The following is a 22,527-nucleotide window of genomic DNA, read 5'->3' as shown; positions in this document are numbered from 1 at the left end:
ACAGAGAGAGAGAAAACCCCTTCTCACTGTTATTAGCTAATGATTTCAGTGGGCTGCAATATTATGCTGCTTCATTGCTTTGCTTAGCACACACAGACGCCCTCCTGCCCTCCTGTCAATGAGACAAATTACAGCTTATGTGGTTCCTGTTTCCATTGACACACTTTGATGACTCACAGGAGATTCAAGCTATCTTATTTCAAAAATTATTATATGTGTGAAACATGAAAATATGTTGAAATGCTGGGCAAAAGCTACTAATAAATGACATATGAATTGTAAATCATTATAAAGACTATAGCTATCAATTTGCAGCTGAATGTTTTTCATGGTGGCTATTTGAAATGCTTGCTATGCACGTTTATTACAGTAATATATCAATAAATTAGGTTTATTGGTGTCATTAATTCATCACATGTATTAAAAAGAGGACCCATAACCTCATCATAAGCAGACTTTACAGATGTGCAAAGGAACCCTAATCTGGATCCTTTGTAATATTGAAGCTGCATTACATAATGCCTCACCAGAATTTGGGGCTTAGTATAGAACACAAACATAGTAACTCAACAGTCAGTTATTGCGCTCGTATGGCTTCAGTTGTCAGCCTTTAATCCGGCATTTCCAGAAGAAGATCCCAAAGCATCCATTAACAAATAACTTAGCATTGTTTTGCAGTCTAAATGTGCTTTCAATACTGTTTCCCAGCTTTTCACTGTATTAACGTTTACATCCGACTTAAAAATATACAGACGGCTGTGTACAGACAGCATGCAAACAAAATATGCATGTTCTGATCCGCCCAGCCTCACTTCTCCCTTCTATTAACAACAGCCTTGACATTATCCTGGCACATCAAAGTTCTGTCTGGGCAGATTTGGTCCTTTATCCCACCTTTCCTCAAATTGTTGAAACCAAGGCTTTTGTGTGTGTGTGTGTGTGTGTGTGTGTGTGTGTGTGTGTGTGTGTGGTTGGCTTCAGACACATCTGCACCTGCAGGCTGACCGAACAGAATTGGGTTTGGCAAGACTCTGCATGATACAAGCACAGTCAGCAATAGCAAAGTTTCAAGGTGCTGTGCAAAAAGTTTGTTCCGAAACTCTCTCGACTTTTTCCACTTCTTGATCCTCGATCCAAGCGCCTCGCCCTTAAACGATGGTGACATGTCTGTGTTTCCTCACACCGGCTCCATCCAGAGTGTTGTAGGCGCTGCTGTAGCCATTTGCCGCCTGGTGACTGTTTACAACTTCAGGAATCTATAAATCAAAAGCATAACAAAGTGACAACAGTGATAACGTGTTCAATTTGTTTCCCAAAGGATAGATGAGATTTGCCATTAATATTCCATCAGTTAGAATACTATAAACCTATATTTTACCACCCCTGCCCTCTTCGCAATATCCCAAAGCAAAGATTATAAAATAGAAACATAAACTATCGCTCCACTGAAAAGGCAATCACCTTGGAATTGCGAGCCTGTAATTGTGGAGTTAAATATTAAATTTGTTTATGAGGTACTTCATACATTACTTAGATTACTCTAATGATCAAGTGATGAATTATGTACCGTGCTTAATAAATGATACAAAAAAGGTATTTGCATCTTTATAATTAAAGATAATAAATTCACAGCTGATGCAATTCTCACGCCTGAGCTTGCTAAGATTGCAGCGCGAGACTGAATTTTCCCATTCATCTGTGAGAGCTAAGGCGAGTGTTTCTATATATCAGCACCTCTCGCCTTGCAAGGCACGTAGAAGCATATAAGCCTGGTGCAGCTCAAGAAGAGTAAGTGCAAGAATAATATGTACATAGTTATAAAAGCCCCATTTTTTACTTGCAGTCTCACCTAGCGAGCGTGTTTGACCTTGCAAGGGTGCATGTGTGCCAAGTGTTCTCTCAAAACACAATTTGCAAAGGATTACGTATGCATGGGCGCAACAATGTTGTGATTGTGCTTGCAATATGTGGCCTCCTCTTATTGTGCATGGTTAGTGACCGGCATGCAAACATTTTCTACTGATTCTCACTGTGTGCTGCTGAGCAAACATCAACCCATAGTGAATTTGGCCCCTACCTCAGAATGATTAGAGTGGTTTGTCTGGCTGAAGCCGCTGTCATTTAATTCACTGGGAGTCACACCTGTGGACCGAGAGGAGAGATCTTCAGGGAAGAGTGTCAAGAGGGAGGAAAGGTTTTGATTTTACTTGTGATACAGGATCCATGTGAAGATAATGGCTAAATAACATAAGTAGGGGGGTTTGCACTCGTCATTCTTACTTGTTTGACCATCCGTCGTATACCCCAGGTTCACTTGTCCCTGTCTCTGTCCAGCTGGACTGACACCACTCATCTGGCTCTGTGTCCTCACTCTCCTGCAACATAAACATATAGAATACAGCACTGCATTTCTTCTGTGTTTCATGTAAAAGTAGCAGAATGTAGATATAAGAACGAAAATTGAGCATTTTGGCTTCCTACCTCATTTCATCTTGGTAGTTACGTTCTGGAGTGGATCATAAAAAGATTATGGATAAGTGATTTTTGATACCTTTTCAAATGTAATGTTAATGCCAAGTGTATATGTACTGTAAATAACTCAAACCATATTCAAGCCATGTGGATGGACTACACACAGTGATAAATAGTTTTGTGTGGTTTGATCAGATTGATTAGCCAGTGAAATAGTGTCAGTGAGATACTGTATGTTAATTTCCAAACTCATTGCTTATGATAAACAGCAAGTGTGACTCAAGCTCAACTTCTCTTCCTTCCAAGAGAGGACCTGTTTGAAACCAATCTTATTCTGATTAACATCGTCCTGCAGATCTTTTCCTCAGTCAAAGGCCAGTACAATGCCATTTGTGATTTTGGACATCTGGCTTTTGTTTTCTGGCTTCCTTTTAGAGAAAGCTGAATTGATAAGTTGTATTGATACTGATATAATGAGGACCATGGCCTTACCTTTCTCTTTCCTGCGTTTGCAGCAGAAGATGATTCCAAGGATGAGCAGCACCAGCAGAGCAAAGCCTCCGATGGAGACGACCACAGCTATCAGGACAGTCCAGTCAGGGGGTTTGGGGACTGTAAGGGGGGAAACACCACATCACTTGTTATTGTGAAATTATAGTCTGTCTAGTGTGGACCCCAGGAAGACTAGCAACCACTTTGTGGAAGCTGATGGGGATCCAAATAAAGAATAAAGAATAGTCTCTCTCTCTCTCTCTCTCTCTCTCTCTCTCTCTCTCTCTCTCTCTCTCTCTCTCTCTCTCTCTCTCTCTCTCTCTCTCTCTCTCTCTCTCTCTCTCTCTCTCTCTCTCTCTCTCTCTCTCTCCTCTCTCAGGGTAAGAGTTCAGGTGCAGGTGGTTTCACATGATAAACAGACAATATTAAAAAACAAATAAGGTGAGCAACATTGCCTTCAGCAGAATAATGAGTGTCAAAATGGATGACGTTGTAAGTTATAACCAATGTGTACTGACAGAATATTGTTGGCCACAATTCAAAGCAAATGTATTTACCTACACTGACTAAAAGTGCTGCCCACATATTATGCCTAAAGCATTAACAGAAGTTAATGCTGGTAGTTGCCTTAAAACTTTGGTCTAGTAGTACTTAGTAGTACTACAACTGGAGAATAGTTGCTGATTAGAGCGTATGAATTTTAAACATGGAAGTATTATATAGGGTTTTAAATTAGTTACTCTGATGGAAATTAAGGTCCCCCTCAAAAGAAAAGTTACTGATATTTATGAATATATGTTTTACAGTTAAAAATACAAGAGGGCTTTTATTCTGAAGTGAATTTATAAACCATGCAAGCACTGTTTCACAAATAATATAGGAATTACATGAACCTCATGAAAAAAGCGTATATAAGACATGTATCGGTATTCATTATTAAACCGAACTCAAAAGCAACAAGCCTCCCAAGACCTTTTGTTGTGTGTGTGGTGCAAGGTAGTCAGAAAAGTAATAAGAAGCGCAGTCTTGCAACCAAAACACACCGTGCAGCTAGGTAAGTATCTAGCATGGGCTAAAATATATTGAGACTTGCACCTTGCAGTCACAAAAACAATGTTTTCGATAATCCAGCTGCCTTTCAGGCCATTTAACTTCTCATGTGTCTTGCATCTGGACTGCGTCTGCCGCAGAACTCACTTCCCCTTCAGAAATGACAGTAAACTTCTCTTGGCTCTTCCCCATCCCGAGTATTTTGACAATCCATTTTTGTTGAAGTATGTTTCTATCCGAGCTGCCTGCTGCCTGTTTGATTTGTGTGTGCTTCCTGGTTGGATCCTTGCACTGAAGGTTGTTTCTGTTGATGTAATTGCTATATGTGGATTTGTTGTTAATATGACCAAATGTGTCTCTGACCTCCTTCAGCCCTGGTTTGGATGATTGGATCTTCACTGCATCTTGGGTACATTTACCTGGATTCAACTGGATTTTGCTTTGTTTTTTTATAAATCCAATATAATGTTATTTTATCGGATTATAATCCAATCACCCAGGAGGCATTTTAATGCCAGGTGTGAAGAGGGTTTCATTATTTCGTTTGTGAATTTTCAGTCATTGCAAGGACAAGGACTTTGTAATAGACAGTACATTGATGCAATAGAGATGCAAAGATATGGTAACAATCATGGTAGTAGATCACTCCAACACATGATGGATGATGTGCATGAGCCAAAACAGAACTTATATGGCTAAATGTCCTGAGCCTTAATATCAGTCAAGAAAGTAACATTTGCTTGTTTGTTATTAAGCAACTAACCACGAAACACTGGGATTATGTGTGACTTGCTCCATTTTTTTTTTTCAAACTTGGAAGAGTGGAATTGGATGTTTGTTTGCTTTGCACCAAGGGGGGAGGAATGGGGGTTAAAAATGAAAGGTTGTCAAACCAGGACAACAAATACACATGGTCCACTTCATACCTTTATGAATAGAAATCCACTTTCAGTACACTCAGGCACATGAACCGTCTCCATGCTACACCTTTTGGCAATTTGGCTGGAAGGTGGCTTTGTGCCAGATGCATAGAAAGCAAAAAAATGTTTAAGACCTTCTTACCGACCACCAGGTGCACAGAGCTGGACTGTGGGCTTGTCAGGGCCGGGACAGTGGCCAGACACTCCACTGTGGTATTACTGACTGCCTGGAATCTCAGGACACTGGTGGAGTTGAACCGATCTCCATGAGCCGCGGTGGTGTTGGTGTTGTACAAGCTGCTGTTCACAGCTTCCCCGTTTCGGGTCCAGCTGACCGTTGGCTCGGGGAACCAAGCGGTTGTCGCACACTGGAACTCCACCTGCTGGTCCTGGACCACTGTCACGTTCCCGCCCAGGATGTCTACTGTACCGCTCTCTGGGAAACAGTAGAGAGGGCAGAGAAATGGAGGGGAGGGGAGAGAAGGGATGGACATTTGGTTAAGTGAGGGATTCTTGGGACGTACAGGGAGAGAATAGGATGGTGAGTCAAAACTAGTGGAGAGATACTGTAGGTCAGCAGTGCAGACTGCAGTACGCTCTGGCGCCCACAGACATATATTTTGGGAAACCCTGTCATCATTAAAAGAATACACCAAGCTTTTTGGGAGATTGCAGCATTGGTCAAGCCATTAAGTGATGAGAACATAGATACTAAAATCATCCATGTGTCCCTGGTAGATCATTCACTCACACTTTAGCATACAGTATGCTGAGTGATAGTAGGCGACTTCCTTTATCTTAAAAGTAAAAAACTGAGAACTTGCAGCAGCTCTAAAGCTAAATGCTAAGTAATCTTAAATGATTAATTTAATTTAATGATTATTTAATAATTTACACAAAATATGATATAAAAATAACATTCTGTTTTGAACTAACAGGGACTACTTTCTCTGTTTCCATAGGAAGTGAAGGTGGGCGATGGGAGACTGTGTACAGCTAAAAATCACTGCACAGCGGATGAATACAAGGTTTCTACCCTGAAATAGTTCCAAAATTCATCAGCTAATTTGATTTAATGATATTTCATTTTTAAAATGTAGAAATCTGCAGGCCACATAATGAAAACCACTAACAACTTTTTAATTACTACAAGGTCAGTTGTCTGGATAATGCTAGTTGCCCACTATCACTCAACATAGTGTATGCTAAAGAGACCAGAGAAAATGACCGGGGACACATGGGTGATTTTGGTGTCTATGTTCTCATCACTTACAGTAACTGGTAAGTTGACCAACAGTCTCCCAAAAACTTGGTGTATTCCTTTAACATGAAAATATCTTTAGCTCACATTTGGTTGCTATTCAGTAGTGCTCGCTATTCAATTGCCAGTATCCTTTGTTAACATTTCCTTACACAGGGCATCAGAGTAAACAATCAATGTAATCACTGGCAGGTCTATTAAGTGGACTTATTACCCTGGGCTGGGGGTTTCGCTACATGGAAGAGAATATGTTTGTAATCAGGAAGGTCCAAATCAGTGGCATGAGATAAGGCTCCAACACCTTAGGAACATGAGACAATCAATATCCAATCAAAGCCAGCCATTGGAGCGCAGATGTTTGACTGAGATTATCACCAGATTACAGTTTGGTTTAGCTGTCTGCACATGAGAGGAGGGCGGCACACAGATGCAGCTTTTTTGTTTGATTCAGTTTATATTGCTGTATAAGGGCTCAGGTTGAAATGTGTGCTATTCTTGCCAACAGGAGGCCGGTTGATTGGCAAACTGGCAAACAGAGCTAGATATTTATTGGGAATGTGTTCAGTGTTCCCCATCTGAGTGATGTGTAATCCCAGGGACCCAAACCAAAGCTATTGATGAAGGCAGGGCAGAGTTGAGTTGACTTGGGGAAGTGCTCATTCTGATGGCAGCAACAAAGTGTTTCTCAATTTAGTTTTAGAGAGATTAACTCTTATCAAAACATCCAACATGTCAGACATTTTCTCTCAGGGCCCATATTTCCATTTCTGAGCATCTGATGTCAAAACATGTTCCGCTTATACAAAATTTATAAGCCTGTGCTTGTAAAACAATAAGCACCCCTGAAGTCATATATTACATATGCATGACTCTACAACATAGTCCTACGATACATTTGCATATCTATTCCCATAGATTCATGAATCTGTGACATGAATCTGACATAACATTCTGTGTTTAAATAAACATGACTGAACACAGAAGAGGAAACACCTTTTTTGATTTTTGATTAATGGATTCAGAGGTTTCATACATATAGAGATTGGCATACAGTATTATACTGGAAACTACATGGGGTGAACAAAATAATGGAAACACTACATATATGAATATCAAGTATCTATCTTTGGCTTCAGAACAGCTTCAGTCCTCCTGATATTGCTGTCATGCTGCATCCTGAACTGTGTGTGATGGATATCGGACCTTTCTTCACCAAAGCCTCCAGTTCTTTGAGGGGTGAAGCAGGTAGAAATCTACTTCCTATAAAGGTTCAATGATGTTTAGATGTGATGACTGGAGAGGCCATGGATGGAGTCTGACTTCCTCCTGCTGTCCATGAAACCACTCTTGAATTTGTTTAGCAGTGTGTATAGATAGCATTATCATGTTGGATTATGGGAACATCATGAGGGAAAAGTGTTTCCTGGTCATGTAAAATGGACTCATATTCCTTGGCTGTGCATGCAGAGCGATCATTGGACCAAATGATGCCCACAAGATGGTTGCCCATGCCATTACAGATGCTCCACCATGTTTGACAGTGGACATTGTGGGTTGTCCATCAATCCCTGTTAATGAGCTTCGACTTGCGGCAGCTCTTTGTCAGTGCAGTTTGTCTCTGTTTGACATATGTTGCCATGATTTTCCAGACTGTTCCCATTTAATAACTTTTGAAGTTTTTGTGGCTGACGCACCAGAACTTTGGGCACCAACTTGGAAGTCTGCCAATTTCCTCATGTTGCTTTGAAAATTCACATATAAAAGTAATGATTATCGGACACATGCTGCTAACTGGCATGCAACTTGTTATGACTCATCTGTGTAGCTGCCTTTGCATGAAGTCATTTTTCATGTGGTGTTTCCGTTATTTTGTTCACCCCCTCTATGTTTGTCTGAAATCAAGTTTTGTGATACAGGCCATAAAGGTTTTTATTAGGCTATCCTCATTCTCCAACAAAACAACCCTCCCCAAGCCGGTAGTTACCCTCTTTTTTCCTTCACAAATACATTTTTACACGCCAATGGCCAGACCACACACATCAGGCTAGTTTTTCCACACACCCACCCGAGGAGTGCCGCTGAAAGTCTTTTAAATAATTGCTTTTCTCACATTTCCAAGTCATGTTTTAGTGTGGATGAAAATTACTGTAAGATGGTTAAAAAACACATTTTGCCTAAACATAGTTTTTTCCATGTAGCAAGTTGATGTGGATATAATGAGTCCTTATTCATGGCACTGGGTCACAAAGTGGCCATCTAGTATCATACTTACAAAAAAGTGTGTGTGTGTGTGTGTGTGTGTGTGTGTGAGAGAGAGAGCGAGAGAGAGAGAGAGAGAGAGTGAGAGAGAGAGAGAGTGAGTGTGCAGGCAAGTGTAAAGTATAATTAACCATAATGCAACTGCAGTAGCTTTCCTTCCGCTGTATTCCTGACCTTTGCACCATGGTTGGTGATTTTAATGGAAACTATGTATTTCTTTTGAAATTGTCTGTGTAAAAAGTTCCTTCATCTAGTCTCTACTGATAATGAGTGTATGACCTCTTTGAGGCAATATCACTAAAAGCTCCTGCTATGTTGTACAGATTTGGTTCACAATTAGCATAATCTTGAGCTGCCACAAACTCCAGATTCTTCAAAATGAAGAATTTCCAGCCATCGGGACACAACCATGGTGTCTTAGGAAAGGGAAACAAGGTTTTCAGGGGTGAATGCTCAAAAATGCACCACCATGGTTGGCAGTTATGTCACTTTGAAAGTTGTGAAGTTGCAGGTTTTATATGATGGGAGGGGTGGAGGGGGGAGTGTTCAGAAATCTGTGATGGTTTCACTGGTTGGAAATCTTATGCACTCTACACCCACTGGTACACCATGAAGTAACCACTGAAAATGTGCATTTTCCAGGAAGTAAAAGTAATGGCATTTTGACATAAAAATCCAAGAAAGTACATTTTCTGTTATTTTTTTCTGCCATTTACTGTTATATAGGTTTGGGGTATGACATGAACCATTAGCTAACAAGGTAAAAAAAAATATTCATTTCACTGTGACTATAAAGATTCTTTGGTCATCTTTTGACTGCGGAGCAGCAATACAGCAATACAGCAATACAGCTGTTTAATTATCTTTGAATGCTTACAACACAAAAACTGTCCAGACCAAACCAAGCTCAGTCTCGCTGTAAAAGAATGAGTGAACTCTATACTATTCTTACATGCTGGTATTGTCATAAGATAATGTTGCCATAGGCGGCTGAGGGGACAGATTAGTAGAGTGTACAATGTGCTCTGCTGCTCTCCAGAGCACGGCCCAGTCACTACACCGCACTCACTACTCACTGACATACTGAGGGGATTTCAATGTAAAATACATAACCGCAAGTGGTGATGATAGTGTTTCGAGCTCAACACACCAATTTGACTGAAGAAGAAGTAAAGAAACACTTATATACCACTTATATACCACTTACACCAATATTTTGTAACTTTAACATGGAAAAGCAGGGCTGAAAGCAGTGGCTTACCATCACTACAATGGTGGAACCATCTATACTTGCATACAAATCCACTTACGTTGTCTCTTTTATGAGATTCAGTTCTTTATGATCACTCAGTGAAAAGATTTGTGGTGTGTGTGTGGTTAGGGTTGGTGGTGTGTGTGGTGAGGGTTGAGTGTGTGTGTGTGGTTGAGCACAGGTGTTATTGTGCTCAGGTTTGCTTGAAGATCAGAAGATTTTGTTGGAGTCCTGGGTGGAAGCGGACTCCTCCTTCTTCTTCTTCTCCTTGCGGGTCGGTTTCAGAGCGTCCATCAGCCTCTGCAGCCGGCTGGGCTTCTTCCTCTTTTTCTCCAGCATCTCACTGACCTCCCTCTGCAGATCAGTGATGCTGGCCAGCACGCTGCTCTCTCTCTCTTCCATCTCCCTCTTCTTCTCCTCCAGGGCCTGCTGGGTGTCATCTCGGGCCTTGAGGAGACCGGTTCTCTCCTCCTGCCACCGGAGAAGACGGCTCTCCAGCTGCTGCTCAGCCTGCTTTAGAGCAATAGTGATCCTGGTGTGTTTGTCACTTTGCTCCTTCTGCTGAGCCAGCTGGGAGACGAGGCGAGGCAAGTCTTTTGGGCCTCTTTCTCCTGCTGGAGCGCTTCCTTAAGCTCCTCAGCTTGGAAGAGGGCCTCCTTCTCACTGATGTATTTCTCAGAAAGTTCACGCTGCAGGCCCAGAATCATCGCCTCATGTTTTTCAGCATCAAGGGTGTTTAGAATCTTCTCTTTGTGGAGCACTTCCTTTAGCTCCTCCATTTCATATAGAGCCTTCTGCTTCACCTCAAAAGTCTTGATCCTGTTGGCCTAGTACTCTGCGTCAGTTTCGGCTCTTTGCAGCTGCAGCTGGAGCTCAGAAAAGAAATGGATCTAAATCGCTCTCTAATGCGCCTGATGTGCGCATCACATCATGTCTGTAATTTGGAGATGTACAGACAGCAGCATTGAACTCAATCCACAGTCTCCCGGTGTGAAAACAAAAGTGAAACTTAACATTCCACAGTTAGTGACAGGGATTTGTAGACAGTAACTCATCTTCGCTGCCATACAGACTTTAACGGTAGGTGCCTTTAACGTTACCTTGTGGTATTTAAGTAATGTTAGTGGAATCAGGTAATTCAACCGTGTCGCAGTGCTTCCATGCATAGAATTGAACACGTGCCGTGGGTCTGTACAGGATCTGTGCTTGTTCCACTTAGCGACATTCCGGGTCAAGTTTGTTAGCTAATTGTAGCCATGTCTTTGTGTAGCTCGGTTTGATAGTGCTGTGTACACATTTTGGATGCAAAAAGTCAAAAATTGAAGAAGAAGCGAAAAAACACTTTTTCATAAAATAAAAAATGGCGGAAAATCCAATATGGCGGAAATTGACCCCACTATGTGCATCTGACTTGGCTTGACCCAAGGAATCTATTAAAAAAGGATTTTTTTCCCCAAGGTTGAGATGTTATAGGCCATATATAGACATATATAAACATATATATATATATATAGATATGCCAAAACGTACAGTTTTCCTTTTAGTGCCACCATCTGGTGTCATTTTTTTTTTGCCTGAGCAGCAGTTGACCATTCAAACATACCTGCCAAGTTTGGTTGCTGTGGGTTTTACGGTTTCTTAGCTACAGATACTTTTACTGGAGAAAATAATAATCCTAACAATTTCAACAGAGTTACTGCACTACGTGCTCAAAACACTAATAAATGACTTAAATGAGTTTAATAAAAAAAAAAAGAGCATCATGATTAGGATGATTTCTGGGCCCAGGCAGTACATCTCAGCATCGCAGAATGGCAACAACATAGAGGGTAATAGTAATGGGATATTATTTCTTTTTGCTTCTTTTTGCTTTCCCCATCCACAGGGAGGTCAAATGTCAGAGGTCAGCTACAAAACAGCGCCTTTGGAGCTGGTAGGAATTCAGTGTCTTGTTCAAGCACACTTCAGCAGGGTGAATGCTTGAACTCAGTTCTTCCACATTGAAGTCGCACCACCAGGCCACCATGCCACCCATAACCCCTGAGCGTATATAAGTAGGGTTAATGGTCGATGACTGACCCTACCTTGTACAAAGAGCTGGGCCGTCCTTGATCCATAGTGGCCCTGCACAGTGCAGACGACGGGTCCGGAGTCGCTGCGGGTGACGTTATGGATGGTGAACTCCACGCAGCTGGTGTCACTGGAGCAGTTCTGGGCAGAAAACTGATCTGAGGACGAGGACGTGAAGCCGGTTGCGTAGATGGTCAGGACCAGCAATTCTTGGACATTCCAGGTCATCACCTGCCATTCTCCCTTCACAGTGGCGTTAAATCGAACGTCTGAGTCTTGTAGCACCGTAGCGTTCAGGGGCTCCAGGTGGAACTGTCCTGACACCCCTGAAAATACAGAGATGACAAGTCAGGTAGAAATGAGACAAGGAGTGGAGGTTATTACAGTAGAGAGGGAAAATACCACTGTTAGGATCCTGTCTTTACAGCAATGGCTTCTTTATCTTGTTTAGTGCAGTGCATCTTTCCAACAGTGCCAAGATGTCAGTATTGATTTAATGCGATTGACGCAATTCATCACTCATCCTCTCGTATTGAGGAGCTATAGGCTTGATTTGGGTTTCAATCCACTTTTTTGCTCTACTGTGCATCTAGAGTTGCTGTGCATTTGTGCTGATGTTGAATGCTGTCGAATGAATGGAGAGGGAATTGTGCTGTTCAAACTGACTGTACTGAATGAAACTTGGCTTTCATTCAGTACCTGCTATTATTTAATTAAGTTACTAAAAAAGGAGTGAGAGCAACATTTCATACACAGGGATAGAAACATTTGCTGGGGAGCATTACATATACAGGTATATATATATATTAGGTCTCCCTCCCTATATAACCTAACACATTTTCTTCATTTCAACTTTATGCTTAACATTATTGGCAGTGATTCCTTATATAAACATGTTCATAATTGATGGAATGGATTGAAGGGTTAATGTTAATGCTTACTGATCAACAGGAGGTAAATCATGTGCAGTCTACTCAATTTTTTTGTGCCTAGCCTATTTTTCTTATAGTTGAATGGCAATCCTATAGATCTCTTTGTGACAGGCAGCACATAAATCGCAGGGCTAAAGTGCAGCGTTGTGAATTACTTCTACTTCAGTAAATTAGGGGGACTAACAGTCAAACAGTTCCCTTTACTTTTTTAAGGGAATATATGTTCATATTTGAAAGTCGAGTCACATTTGTAGAATATTTGTAGAACTGTATGACTAGGTCAAAATGTTGGAATTCAATGTGAGAAAACAAAGCATACATCAATATAGTGTAATGTCCTAAGTCAGACAACTTCAACTGAATTGAAATGGGAAGGCCTTCATGTTGTGAAAGCACACATCACTCTTTTTGTTCAGCTCGGTGCTCAAGACATGTTTGAGTTTGTTCAAGGTTCTTAAATATTACAACGGACATTGATTGTTCATTTTTGACAAGAGTGAAACTCAAACAGAACATTAATCTGGACTGATCCTTCACATGTCGAGCGTTAAAGTCATGGCAGAGTTCCTGAACGTTTCTCTGGCTGTTTTCTGCTATTACCGCACCCTAGCAGAGGTAAACCTGTGCCAATGGTTCTTCTACTCAGCACATGTGTCACCCGTGTCTGGAATGAGCAAGTGTGTTTACATTGTGATGAGAAAACTGATTACATGCCCACACTTCATTTTGGAAGTCTTTCTGCTTTTTCTTTCTGAACAACACCAAGGGTAATGATTCTTGCTTTTTGTTTGTTGTGCATGTTGCAGTATTCAAAAGGCATTACACTGGATCTATTGACCTGTCACCCTCTGCCATGAGGAAGAGCATTTGTCTCCCATTTCTGACAACCAGCAATAAATTGGTGGCTTGAGATTCAGCTCACTTCGGAGATCTAAACACTTATTACTACTTAAAATGCAGTGATATCAATTTCCACAGTGTGATTATTTGCAAAGTAATATTCCTTTGAAAAATCACTCCAGATGTCAAAGCAGGAGACAGAAAAGTGGGTATTCTAGGAGAGGACTGTTCCAGACAAAGAATAGTTTTCAAGTTGACTAACAAGTCTAAAATTGTATAATGCCATATTCACACTTTGATTTTTCTTTAGGAGTTGGTTCAGTTGATTCACCCAAACCAGGAATGGATATGAGGGATATTAACATTTTATTTCATCATGAAACTTTCATCTTATCTACATCTTATCCCATCGATTTAGCAATGTTCCCTGGGATTTTAAACTGGCATTATTAAGGCATTGCACAGGTAATATTTGTGTAAATATAGATTGTTGCTATTCATAAACATTAAGTAGGAGTAAAGCTTAGCCAACTATTTGGACACCAAACTCATGTAAAACTATAGAAGGTGAATAGTTGTCTGTCAAAGAGACTGGTGTTATTTTTCTAGATCCTGTCATATTCAGCAGGCTTATTTATATTACTTGATACATAAATAGCTACTGACCTTCAGTTGCACACAGTAATAAATAGATGAGGAAGAGACTGGCCATGTTTTCCAACAGTCATGCTATTGTTCTTATCCTGAAAGACAAAAAAGTACAATGGTGACAGCCTACATAAGCAAAACAGTGTGCAAAGTACAGTGTAAAAGGTTCAGAAAGGGTTATTGTACATGAATTTAGTGTTTTAAATGAAAATCCATCACAAAACAGAATTCACATATTCGTATGATCTTGGATGGTTTAGTATACATGGACAAGTCTTTTCCAAAGCTTGAAAGAAGACAGGCAGTATTAGTCTTCGATGTTGCAAAGCAACTCTTCCTTTAGCTGCTCTGAAGTGACAGTGAACAGCAGCCTGACTGTGGACACTGTGACAGCATTCACAGGGATTTTGCAGGTATATGGATACATTTTCTGAAAAAATTAATTTAAGCTTTACTATGAAATGAAGCTTATTGAGGAGTCCACACACTCAGACTTTATTTCACTGCCAGTGTTGATGGCATCCTCAGTTAGAGGTGTAGCTCAGTTCTAGCTTGGGGAGGAGAGTTGTTTACATTCATAGATACTGACTGAACTGATTTTTAAGACACAAAAACTTTCATTTCTAATATTGCAGTAATGCTTTTACATATTGTTTGATTGTTTGAAATGATCTTTTTATGAAATCTATTAACGTTTTTCACATTTCTTGTGGGAAACACACTTGCACAAACTGGCTTGAATTTCAGTTCTGGTATAACATTTAAGCTTCATATTGACACACCAACATGAATACGTCAAATAAATTAGCAAATAGGCCTATATTATCCTTCTATCTTAAATACTTCCTTACTATAAAACCAACTTGTTTTCAAGGTGGTACATGTTGTCTACCTTCTGTTATAGCTTTTCCATGCCACACACTCATTGCTAACCTAACATATATATCTTTCAAACCATCTTATTACATCAAATGTCTCCATCCACAACTCAATATTCCTCAGAAGCGACAGCATCGTCTGTCCAACAAACTTACTGTGTGTGGCGGCGCTCGCTGTGCTGTGTGAAACGGATCAAAGCTTCATTTCCTGAAACACCAGGTGAGCAGCGGGACTCCACCTACGGCTGTGAAACTCACGCAGGGAGCAAAGGTCCAGGCCATTATTACCCTTATCTGCATACTTGTGAGTCAGTAAGGCTTGTCTCAAACAGCTGCTTGACTCAGAGCAAGTGTCTGTCACCGAATGTAAGGCTCAAGTTTTCCCCTGCTGGCAGAGTACACAGTTAAAGGAGGTGGGCTGTCTCACCAAAACATCACTTTTGGAGACCCTTTAATGTACATGGTAGAGGTTACAGTGTTTGAACGCAGCCAGTTTGAGGCAGTTTATCTGTTATGTCCATTTGTTAAATGAGTTTTCATGTCAAATTATGTCTTTTATTCATCGGAACAGGTTTTTCCCACTTTGGCCTAGATGTAAAATTCCATGACTTTTCCATGACTTTCGATTTCTAAGTTGGCACGCTTCCATGGCCTAAAAATGTCATTCCCTCCTGGTTTGTTAATGTTGCTTTTCAGCTCAGAAAGGTTCGAAAGGGGTAAACAGTCTGGTTTCCACTACAGCTGGGCGAAAAACATCTGAAAATCCCAAATTTCCTCAAGAGGATCAATAAAGTGCTATCTCATCTTATCCTATCTTATCTAATGCAATGAATGTGTGAAACAAGTTAAAAAAAAAAAAAAAAAACACATTCTGATATAATCCTGTAAAGTGACCCATTTGTAAAATTTGATGATATTCCCTGACTTCCCCAAAGAATTAATCAAATTCACTGACTTTCCCTGTCTGGAATAAACCTCTCAATATTCCATGATAATCCCATGACCCACGGGAACTCTGTTGGAAATCATCATCATTCATTCTCCAGTTGTTTGAAATGGAGCGAGAGAGAACCTAGACTGTCATAGGCAAGAAGAATAACAATAACACTTCGATTACAAATCACCTGTTTTCCCTTATTACAGTGTAATTAGACAGAACTGGATGCAGACTACCAACCACCACTAATAAAAAGATAATAGAAAGATATAACAGAGACCAGTTTCTTCTCTGATAAAAGATTACACACACACACACACACACACACACACACACACACATATACACACACACACACACACACACACACACACACACACACATACATATATAGTTCCTGTTTAATTACATATATTGTTACAGTTTAATTACTGTTTAATTACACCATGGTTACAGCAATGGAGTCATAATTTAAAGGGTAACCATATGTAAATTCTTGAAATACTGTCCCCCCTAAAATGTCAGACAAGAAAATCACAATGCTCCAAGTCTCTATTAAAAATAGGATTTATTTTGAGGATTTATTTTAAAATATGTTTTGAAGCCTTTGATAAATAAACCATGTTCTTAATGGAGAGTATTGCATCTATCTTCTCTGCGGATGATTTACATCAACTTCAACTACCAGCGTCATCAATCTTGAACATAAGGATAATTAGAATAATTACACTGTTATTTTAAGTTGAACGCAATGCTGCAGTATCACCTATCTACCGTCATACTGAGAGGTTTGGGTTTCGACCCAAAGCCAAATCGTACTGTAAACATGAAAAGGTTTCATTCTATAGCATTCCCCACTGACAGAGATGGGCTGTGGGTAAGAACTGGCATCCTGTCCGGGACGGTGCGCTGACGGACTTAAGCTGCTTCAAGCTACAGAAAAAGTAGATAAGCTCCTGGCCTATGAGCTACCTAGGGTCAAATAAGGCTTATTTATAGTATCATTACAAACAAGGGTGTGAAGGTTATCTTTAGATTGTACGCAGTAATGGATTTCCAATCGCATGCTTAAAATTGTGATTCATCAGTCAGTCAGGGTGGCACAGCGAACAGACTGTCCTTGACCTGGAAGGCCTGGTTCAAGCTGCTGCAGCAGCAAGCATTGCCCTGCTGAAGTGTCATTGAGCAAAACACTGAATCCAAGCCAGTTCCAGGGTCTCTGCTCTGTATCTGACCTCTGACCTCTGACCTCCCTGTGGAGGGGGAGACAAAAGAGAACTTGTCCCTCAGGGATCAATAGAGTATCAAAATAAAACACACTAACAAATAAAACACTTCCAATCAAAATGCATCTCCCCTTGTGTCTGATGTTTCTGAGTAAACCAGCAAGTATCTGGAGTCTGATTTCTGTGTTTTTTCAGTAACTAACATGTTTTTGTAATCAGATGACAATAATCCCATTAGATGTAAACTGTTACTCCTCAACAAGGATGTAATGGAGGGTAAACCCACCGAAACTCAGTTTAATCACCTTCTTTATTTGTGTTTATTTGAGTTTACCCTCCTTTGTAGGCTGACATTCATACTGTAAATTTATAGTATACATCATAGCATGTAGTAGATGGATTATTTCTTTTCTGAAACTATAATTGATTTTTATTATATATTTAATGCTTATTTGACATATGATGATCAACTTAGCATGTGATGATAATTTGAAGATCTAATTGATTTATGTCTGTTTATGTATATTGAATGTTGCTTGGCTTGTGATGTTCACCAACTGGAGGTCATACTGTAGTTTACCCACCTTTTGATTTACCACTACCATCACTGCTCCTCAACCATGATCACAAACCTCTCTACAAAATATTTCAGCACTAACACTTCACCATCGACCAAACTGCAGTTCAGACGAGCAGCTCAGGTTCTGGCCCTGCAGGACGGTGATATGAAGGTGGGAAGGACGGGTGTGGACTCGTTGCAGAAGGGTTCACACTCCTACTGCGGAGTGGCATGTGGAGCTGTGACACATTTTGATGACTGTCAGTGGGACGGCTGATTCAAGATCACCACCACCAAGGTCAACTAGACACTATACAATAACTCAGGCTGAGCTGCTGTGTTGGTTAGTGGATGTATGGTATAGATTCAAACCCCTTTGCTCTGATTACTGAGCTGTAAAAACCTTAAGTTAACTTGGCAGACTGAGATTCTATATGTTGACCACTAGGGGGCTCTGTAACATTATGATAGACCTATACAAATTGCTATGCTTCATTCACATTGTCAGTATTTTACATATGCAGACAATTAGAATTACATACATTTCATTACCTTTCACATAAAACAAAAACGTCTGTGAACTCTGTTTCTTTGCTGAATGCAAATACGCCACACTATTTTGTTTTTTGTATCATGTGTAGGTAATGTTCCTTAACAGAAAAATAGGGTACATATTCCATGTCTGCCATCGGTATTAAACTACCAAAGTCTGGCATATAATGTAAACTACAGGGAAAAATATTGATTGGCAATAAATTGATATCTATTTGAAGGGATCAAAGTTAGAAAATAATAATTACAAATGGTTTTGAATGGTCCAAATGGTTTTGAATAAAACATTGCTTCAAAATGCCCTTCACAGGCATTAAATTTAGTGTCCCAACCTCCAACCTCCACACTTTGCCTTCATCATCTGAACAGAATTTGAACTGGCGACCTTCAGATAACAAACCTGCTTCTCTTGTGTTTCTGTGCAGTGAAGCTACACGTTGCTCATCTGCCTGTCACAGCCCCCCTGGAGGCTGGAGCAGGTACGTATGGGATGTAAACATGTAACAGCGCTCCCCACAACATCACCATGGAGAGACGCTGAACATCTTAAAGTCAGAAGTTACCAAGCAACACCAATGACAAAGAACAGATACACACTGACCATCCGGGTATTGGCGGGACAGAGCCAACTCCCCAGTGATGCTGTCAGTCTCCTAATGCCTGTTAGCATCACAACAGGGATGTAGTGGAGGGTAAACACACTCACTTTACACACATTTTTATTTGTGGAATGGAGTTTACCTTTTGAGGATGATATAAATCTCTTTGAGTTGAATTCAGAGTACAGATCACAGTAAAAAGCATCAAACTGAGCTAATTTAGATGTGGAAAAAAACATAAATTATTCCTTTTCTGAGGCTATACTTTTTTATTTTTACTTCATATTGGTGGTTATTTGCCATATGATGATCACCAACTGGAGTCATAGGTTACCAACCTTTGATTCACTACAACATCACCTTATCAATTCTTACAATTTTACAGTCTTTTAATGTAAAAGTCTGCGTACATAAGCTGACAAAAACACAAAACGTGATTAATTTGGTTTATTGACAATCTAAAATTATGCATTTTGGATGGGGATCAAGAGGTGTTTACCCTGATAGCATGTTATTTCGTTATTTCCTGTTTTTTTCCTGCCGTATCCAAACTTTGTTCAGTACACACACAAATGCTGTCCGCTAAATGTGTAGTAGATGAAAGATAGTAGCATGCTACATGACAAACTGAAGCGATACTGAAGCCCAACACTGATACATGTCCCGCTTCACATGGTTTTAGGGTCATTTTTTCCTCTACTGATTTGCACTTAATGTTTTTCCAAACTCCACTCAGTCAAACCTGGCAAATAGCATAAAAGCCCCTTTAAGCATGCTGCAGTTGGAGAAATAATCGGCTGCTAAACCATTCAAAATGTGTGTGCATTGAAACCTCCTGATTAGCAGATACTACAAGGCGCGGTGGAGAAGTTGGACGTGAGATCTGTCTTTTCCACTGTTCTGGGTACGGGCGCTGGCCCACAGTCATGGTTTTATGAGGGCAACAGTATAGGAGCTGGAATGTCTCCAGACACAGCTGGTATTGTATAGGCAGAGGCAAGCAGACAACCATGAAAAACAGGAAATAGATTGTGGGGGAGGGTCAGCAACGGTAGTCTTCTGATTCCCCGCATATGGCCTGCAGTGGAAGTGATTCTGAGGCCTTTTCTGCCATCGGAGCCCCTGTGTCAGAGATCATCAGTCATAACTCCTAACACATGCTTATCTATTGTGTCGGCCGCTTGACTTCTCTCCGTCCACTCACCATTCTGTTGTGTCTTTTCACTATTTGCCGCCAAAGATTAGTTCCACTAAATTGCCCCCTCATCTATGGGAGGGAATGAGATATGGCCCTACAATACAATACTTTTCAAATACAAAGGCACGCCCCCGAAGCACCGCATTAATCCCTATTGTGGGATTTGTTTCTGAGGTGTCATCCAATGGGCTAATCAATGGCTAAAGCCGGCTAGGGTTTATTGTTACTGAGCTTATTAGGCTCTGCTGCCACTGGGGCAGGACTCGGTCCTCTCTGACATGTAAATGGCTCTGGTAAACGCGGGTCTGGGTGCTCCTCTCCATAGACAGCACAAGACAAATTCCTTTGACTGCTGAGAGGACAAATGCAACCCAGTATTCTAGTTTTAGAAATTGCCCATGTGAAGATGTAGTTTGTTTCTTTTGACCTTTTGAACTGTTCCTTTAACGTTTTCCTGATGTTTTAATTTGAATTGTGAATGTGTTATTAGCCTACATTTTCAGTTTCACTCTGATTTCAGGAGTTTTTGCTATTTCCACTGAAAGGAAAGACAAAGCAGCCTATTGAGATAGAGAAGTTACACACAGTATTGCATTTAAAACACTGATTAGATCAGGCTGTGATGAAACATTCTCCCAACTATGTCAATATACTGACACACATAAACTGGAAACCAAAAAACATCTGCATAGTTTAGTCCCAGTGGAAAATAGCATTGCACATTAGAAAAACTTACTGCAGTAATCAACCCACAGCTTGAAGTATTAAAGATACCATCTTGTTAAAGACAATGATTGTGATTGCAACTTCACCTAAAAAAGAAAGGTAAATTCTGCTGTTAATGCACAAATTCAATTTGTCCTTATCACAACCATATGGTTCAACTAAAATTAGTGAAATGGTGACAATATGAAGCAGTGATACTCAAAGTCTGAGCTGGGGGCCACTTGTGCAGGCCTGCCGTGCTTAGAAAACAGTTTGGGGTTTTTTTGCTATTTTTTAGCGCTACATTTATGGCATAAGACAAAGACACCACATACTTAATTCAATACACTCAGACTTTACTCTTCATGTGCGCTCTCATTTACATAAAGTAACTGTAAAATGTCAAATGAATAAACAGACTGATTTTTCTGCACGGAAAATATACAGCTCAGTATTGTGCTCAACATACAGGGAGACTACACTGTATACTGCATATACATATATTTTGCTCCCCCAAAAAATCTTATGCTATTTCTTTTTTTTTTTTTTTTTGGTCTGACAAACAGAATATTCTACAAATATATGTGCAGGTAAAAAAATACTTCATAATAGTTTTCACCCTTTTGTTTCATTTGGACAAGATTGCTTTTCTGTTAATATATATGCTGTATATATAGCTATGAACCATGGGATTATTGCTATGAACCATGCTGGTGATGCCCCTCTCACACAGCCTGGAATAATCTGGCTTTACCTGCCACTCAAGATGGGAAGGCCACCATTCACTACAGAGGAGAAATCCACTTATGAGAGAGAGAGAGAGAGAGAGAGAGAGAGAGAGAGAGAGAGAGACTCAGCTTTTCCTTGCATCCAGCTGATCCATTCATAACTCACCTCCTCATCTCTCTTCCCTACCTGCAGCACATTCTACACTACAGTGACCCGCCCTTTATTTTAGGGCCTGCAGTGTGGGGAAATAGAGCTGAAAGCACTGTTTATGCTCAACACAGCTGCCCAGTCTCACCTGTTCTTGGTCTAACTGACTGAACCAACAGCCGGCAGCAAATGGTGCGTGTGTGTGTGTGTGTGTGTGAGAGAGAGAGAGAGTGAAGAAGATAAATTAACAAGTTGCCCTCCCTCAAAGAGGCTTTGGCTGAGGTCACCTTTACCTTCATCCTGTCGCTCTCTCCCCTGAGGATTATGCCAAGGTCTCTATTTCAGTAACCTCTAAGCAGACGACTCAATGCTCCATTCATTCTATCACAAAGCGCTATATGAACGACTCGCACCGTGAAATAAAAACAAGAAACCATGAAATTACCTCACATTATTACCCCCTTCCTGCAAGGTAAAACAATAATATTTCAAACAATCACCGAGTTATATTTGGTCCCGCTCCTTCCTCCCGGTGTCGGCGCGAGGACTCGGGAGAATAAGAGGGAAAACGAGAGAGAGTGAAAAGGAGACGGAGGACAGCAACAGGCAGCAGCTGTGATGGAAAGGCTTCCCCCAAGTCAACAGTTAGCATTGTTATGTGAGACCCACCTAACGCTCCTTCCCCCGCCTCGCCCTCATTTTCTCCCCCGGTCGTCTTGACATGCCGAGTCTCCCGCAGAGCACAGGAACACATACTTGTACCGTATGGAGATTTTTCTTTCCTGTAAAGCCAGTTGGGCA

General features: G+C 40.6%; 1 protein-coding gene across 1 annotated transcript; it reads right to left on the bottom strand.

Annotated features, from left to right (window-relative positions):
* Positions 1 to 1,148: 1,148 nt before the first annotated feature.
* igsf5a (immunoglobulin superfamily, member 5a) lies at positions 1,149 to 22,480 on the bottom strand. The gene is made up of 8 exons (XM_071518606.1): positions 22,396 to 22,480; positions 11,791 to 12,102; positions 5,077 to 5,370; positions 2,965 to 3,084; positions 2,482 to 2,506; positions 2,281 to 2,375; positions 2,078 to 2,142; positions 1,149 to 1,256 (listed from the first exon to the last, which is right to left on the bottom strand). The coding sequence occupies exons 1-8, from the start codon at positions 22,478 to 22,480 to the stop codon at positions 1,149 to 1,151; spliced, it is 1,104 nt and encodes a 367-aa protein (XP_071374707.1).
* Positions 22,481 to 22,527: the final 47 nt, after the last annotated feature.

Source organism: Centroberyx affinis, unplaced genomic scaffold (assembly GCF_046629955.1).
Source record: "Centroberyx affinis isolate AG114_WGS23_722 - 3 ecotype Tasmania unplaced genomic scaffold, CSIRO-AGI_Caff_v1 ptg000051l_1, whole genome shotgun sequence".
NCBI classification, from domain to species: domain Eukaryota; kingdom Metazoa; phylum Chordata; class Actinopteri; order Beryciformes; family Berycidae; genus Centroberyx; species Centroberyx affinis.
This window is presented reverse-complemented; position numbering and strand designations above follow the sequence as displayed.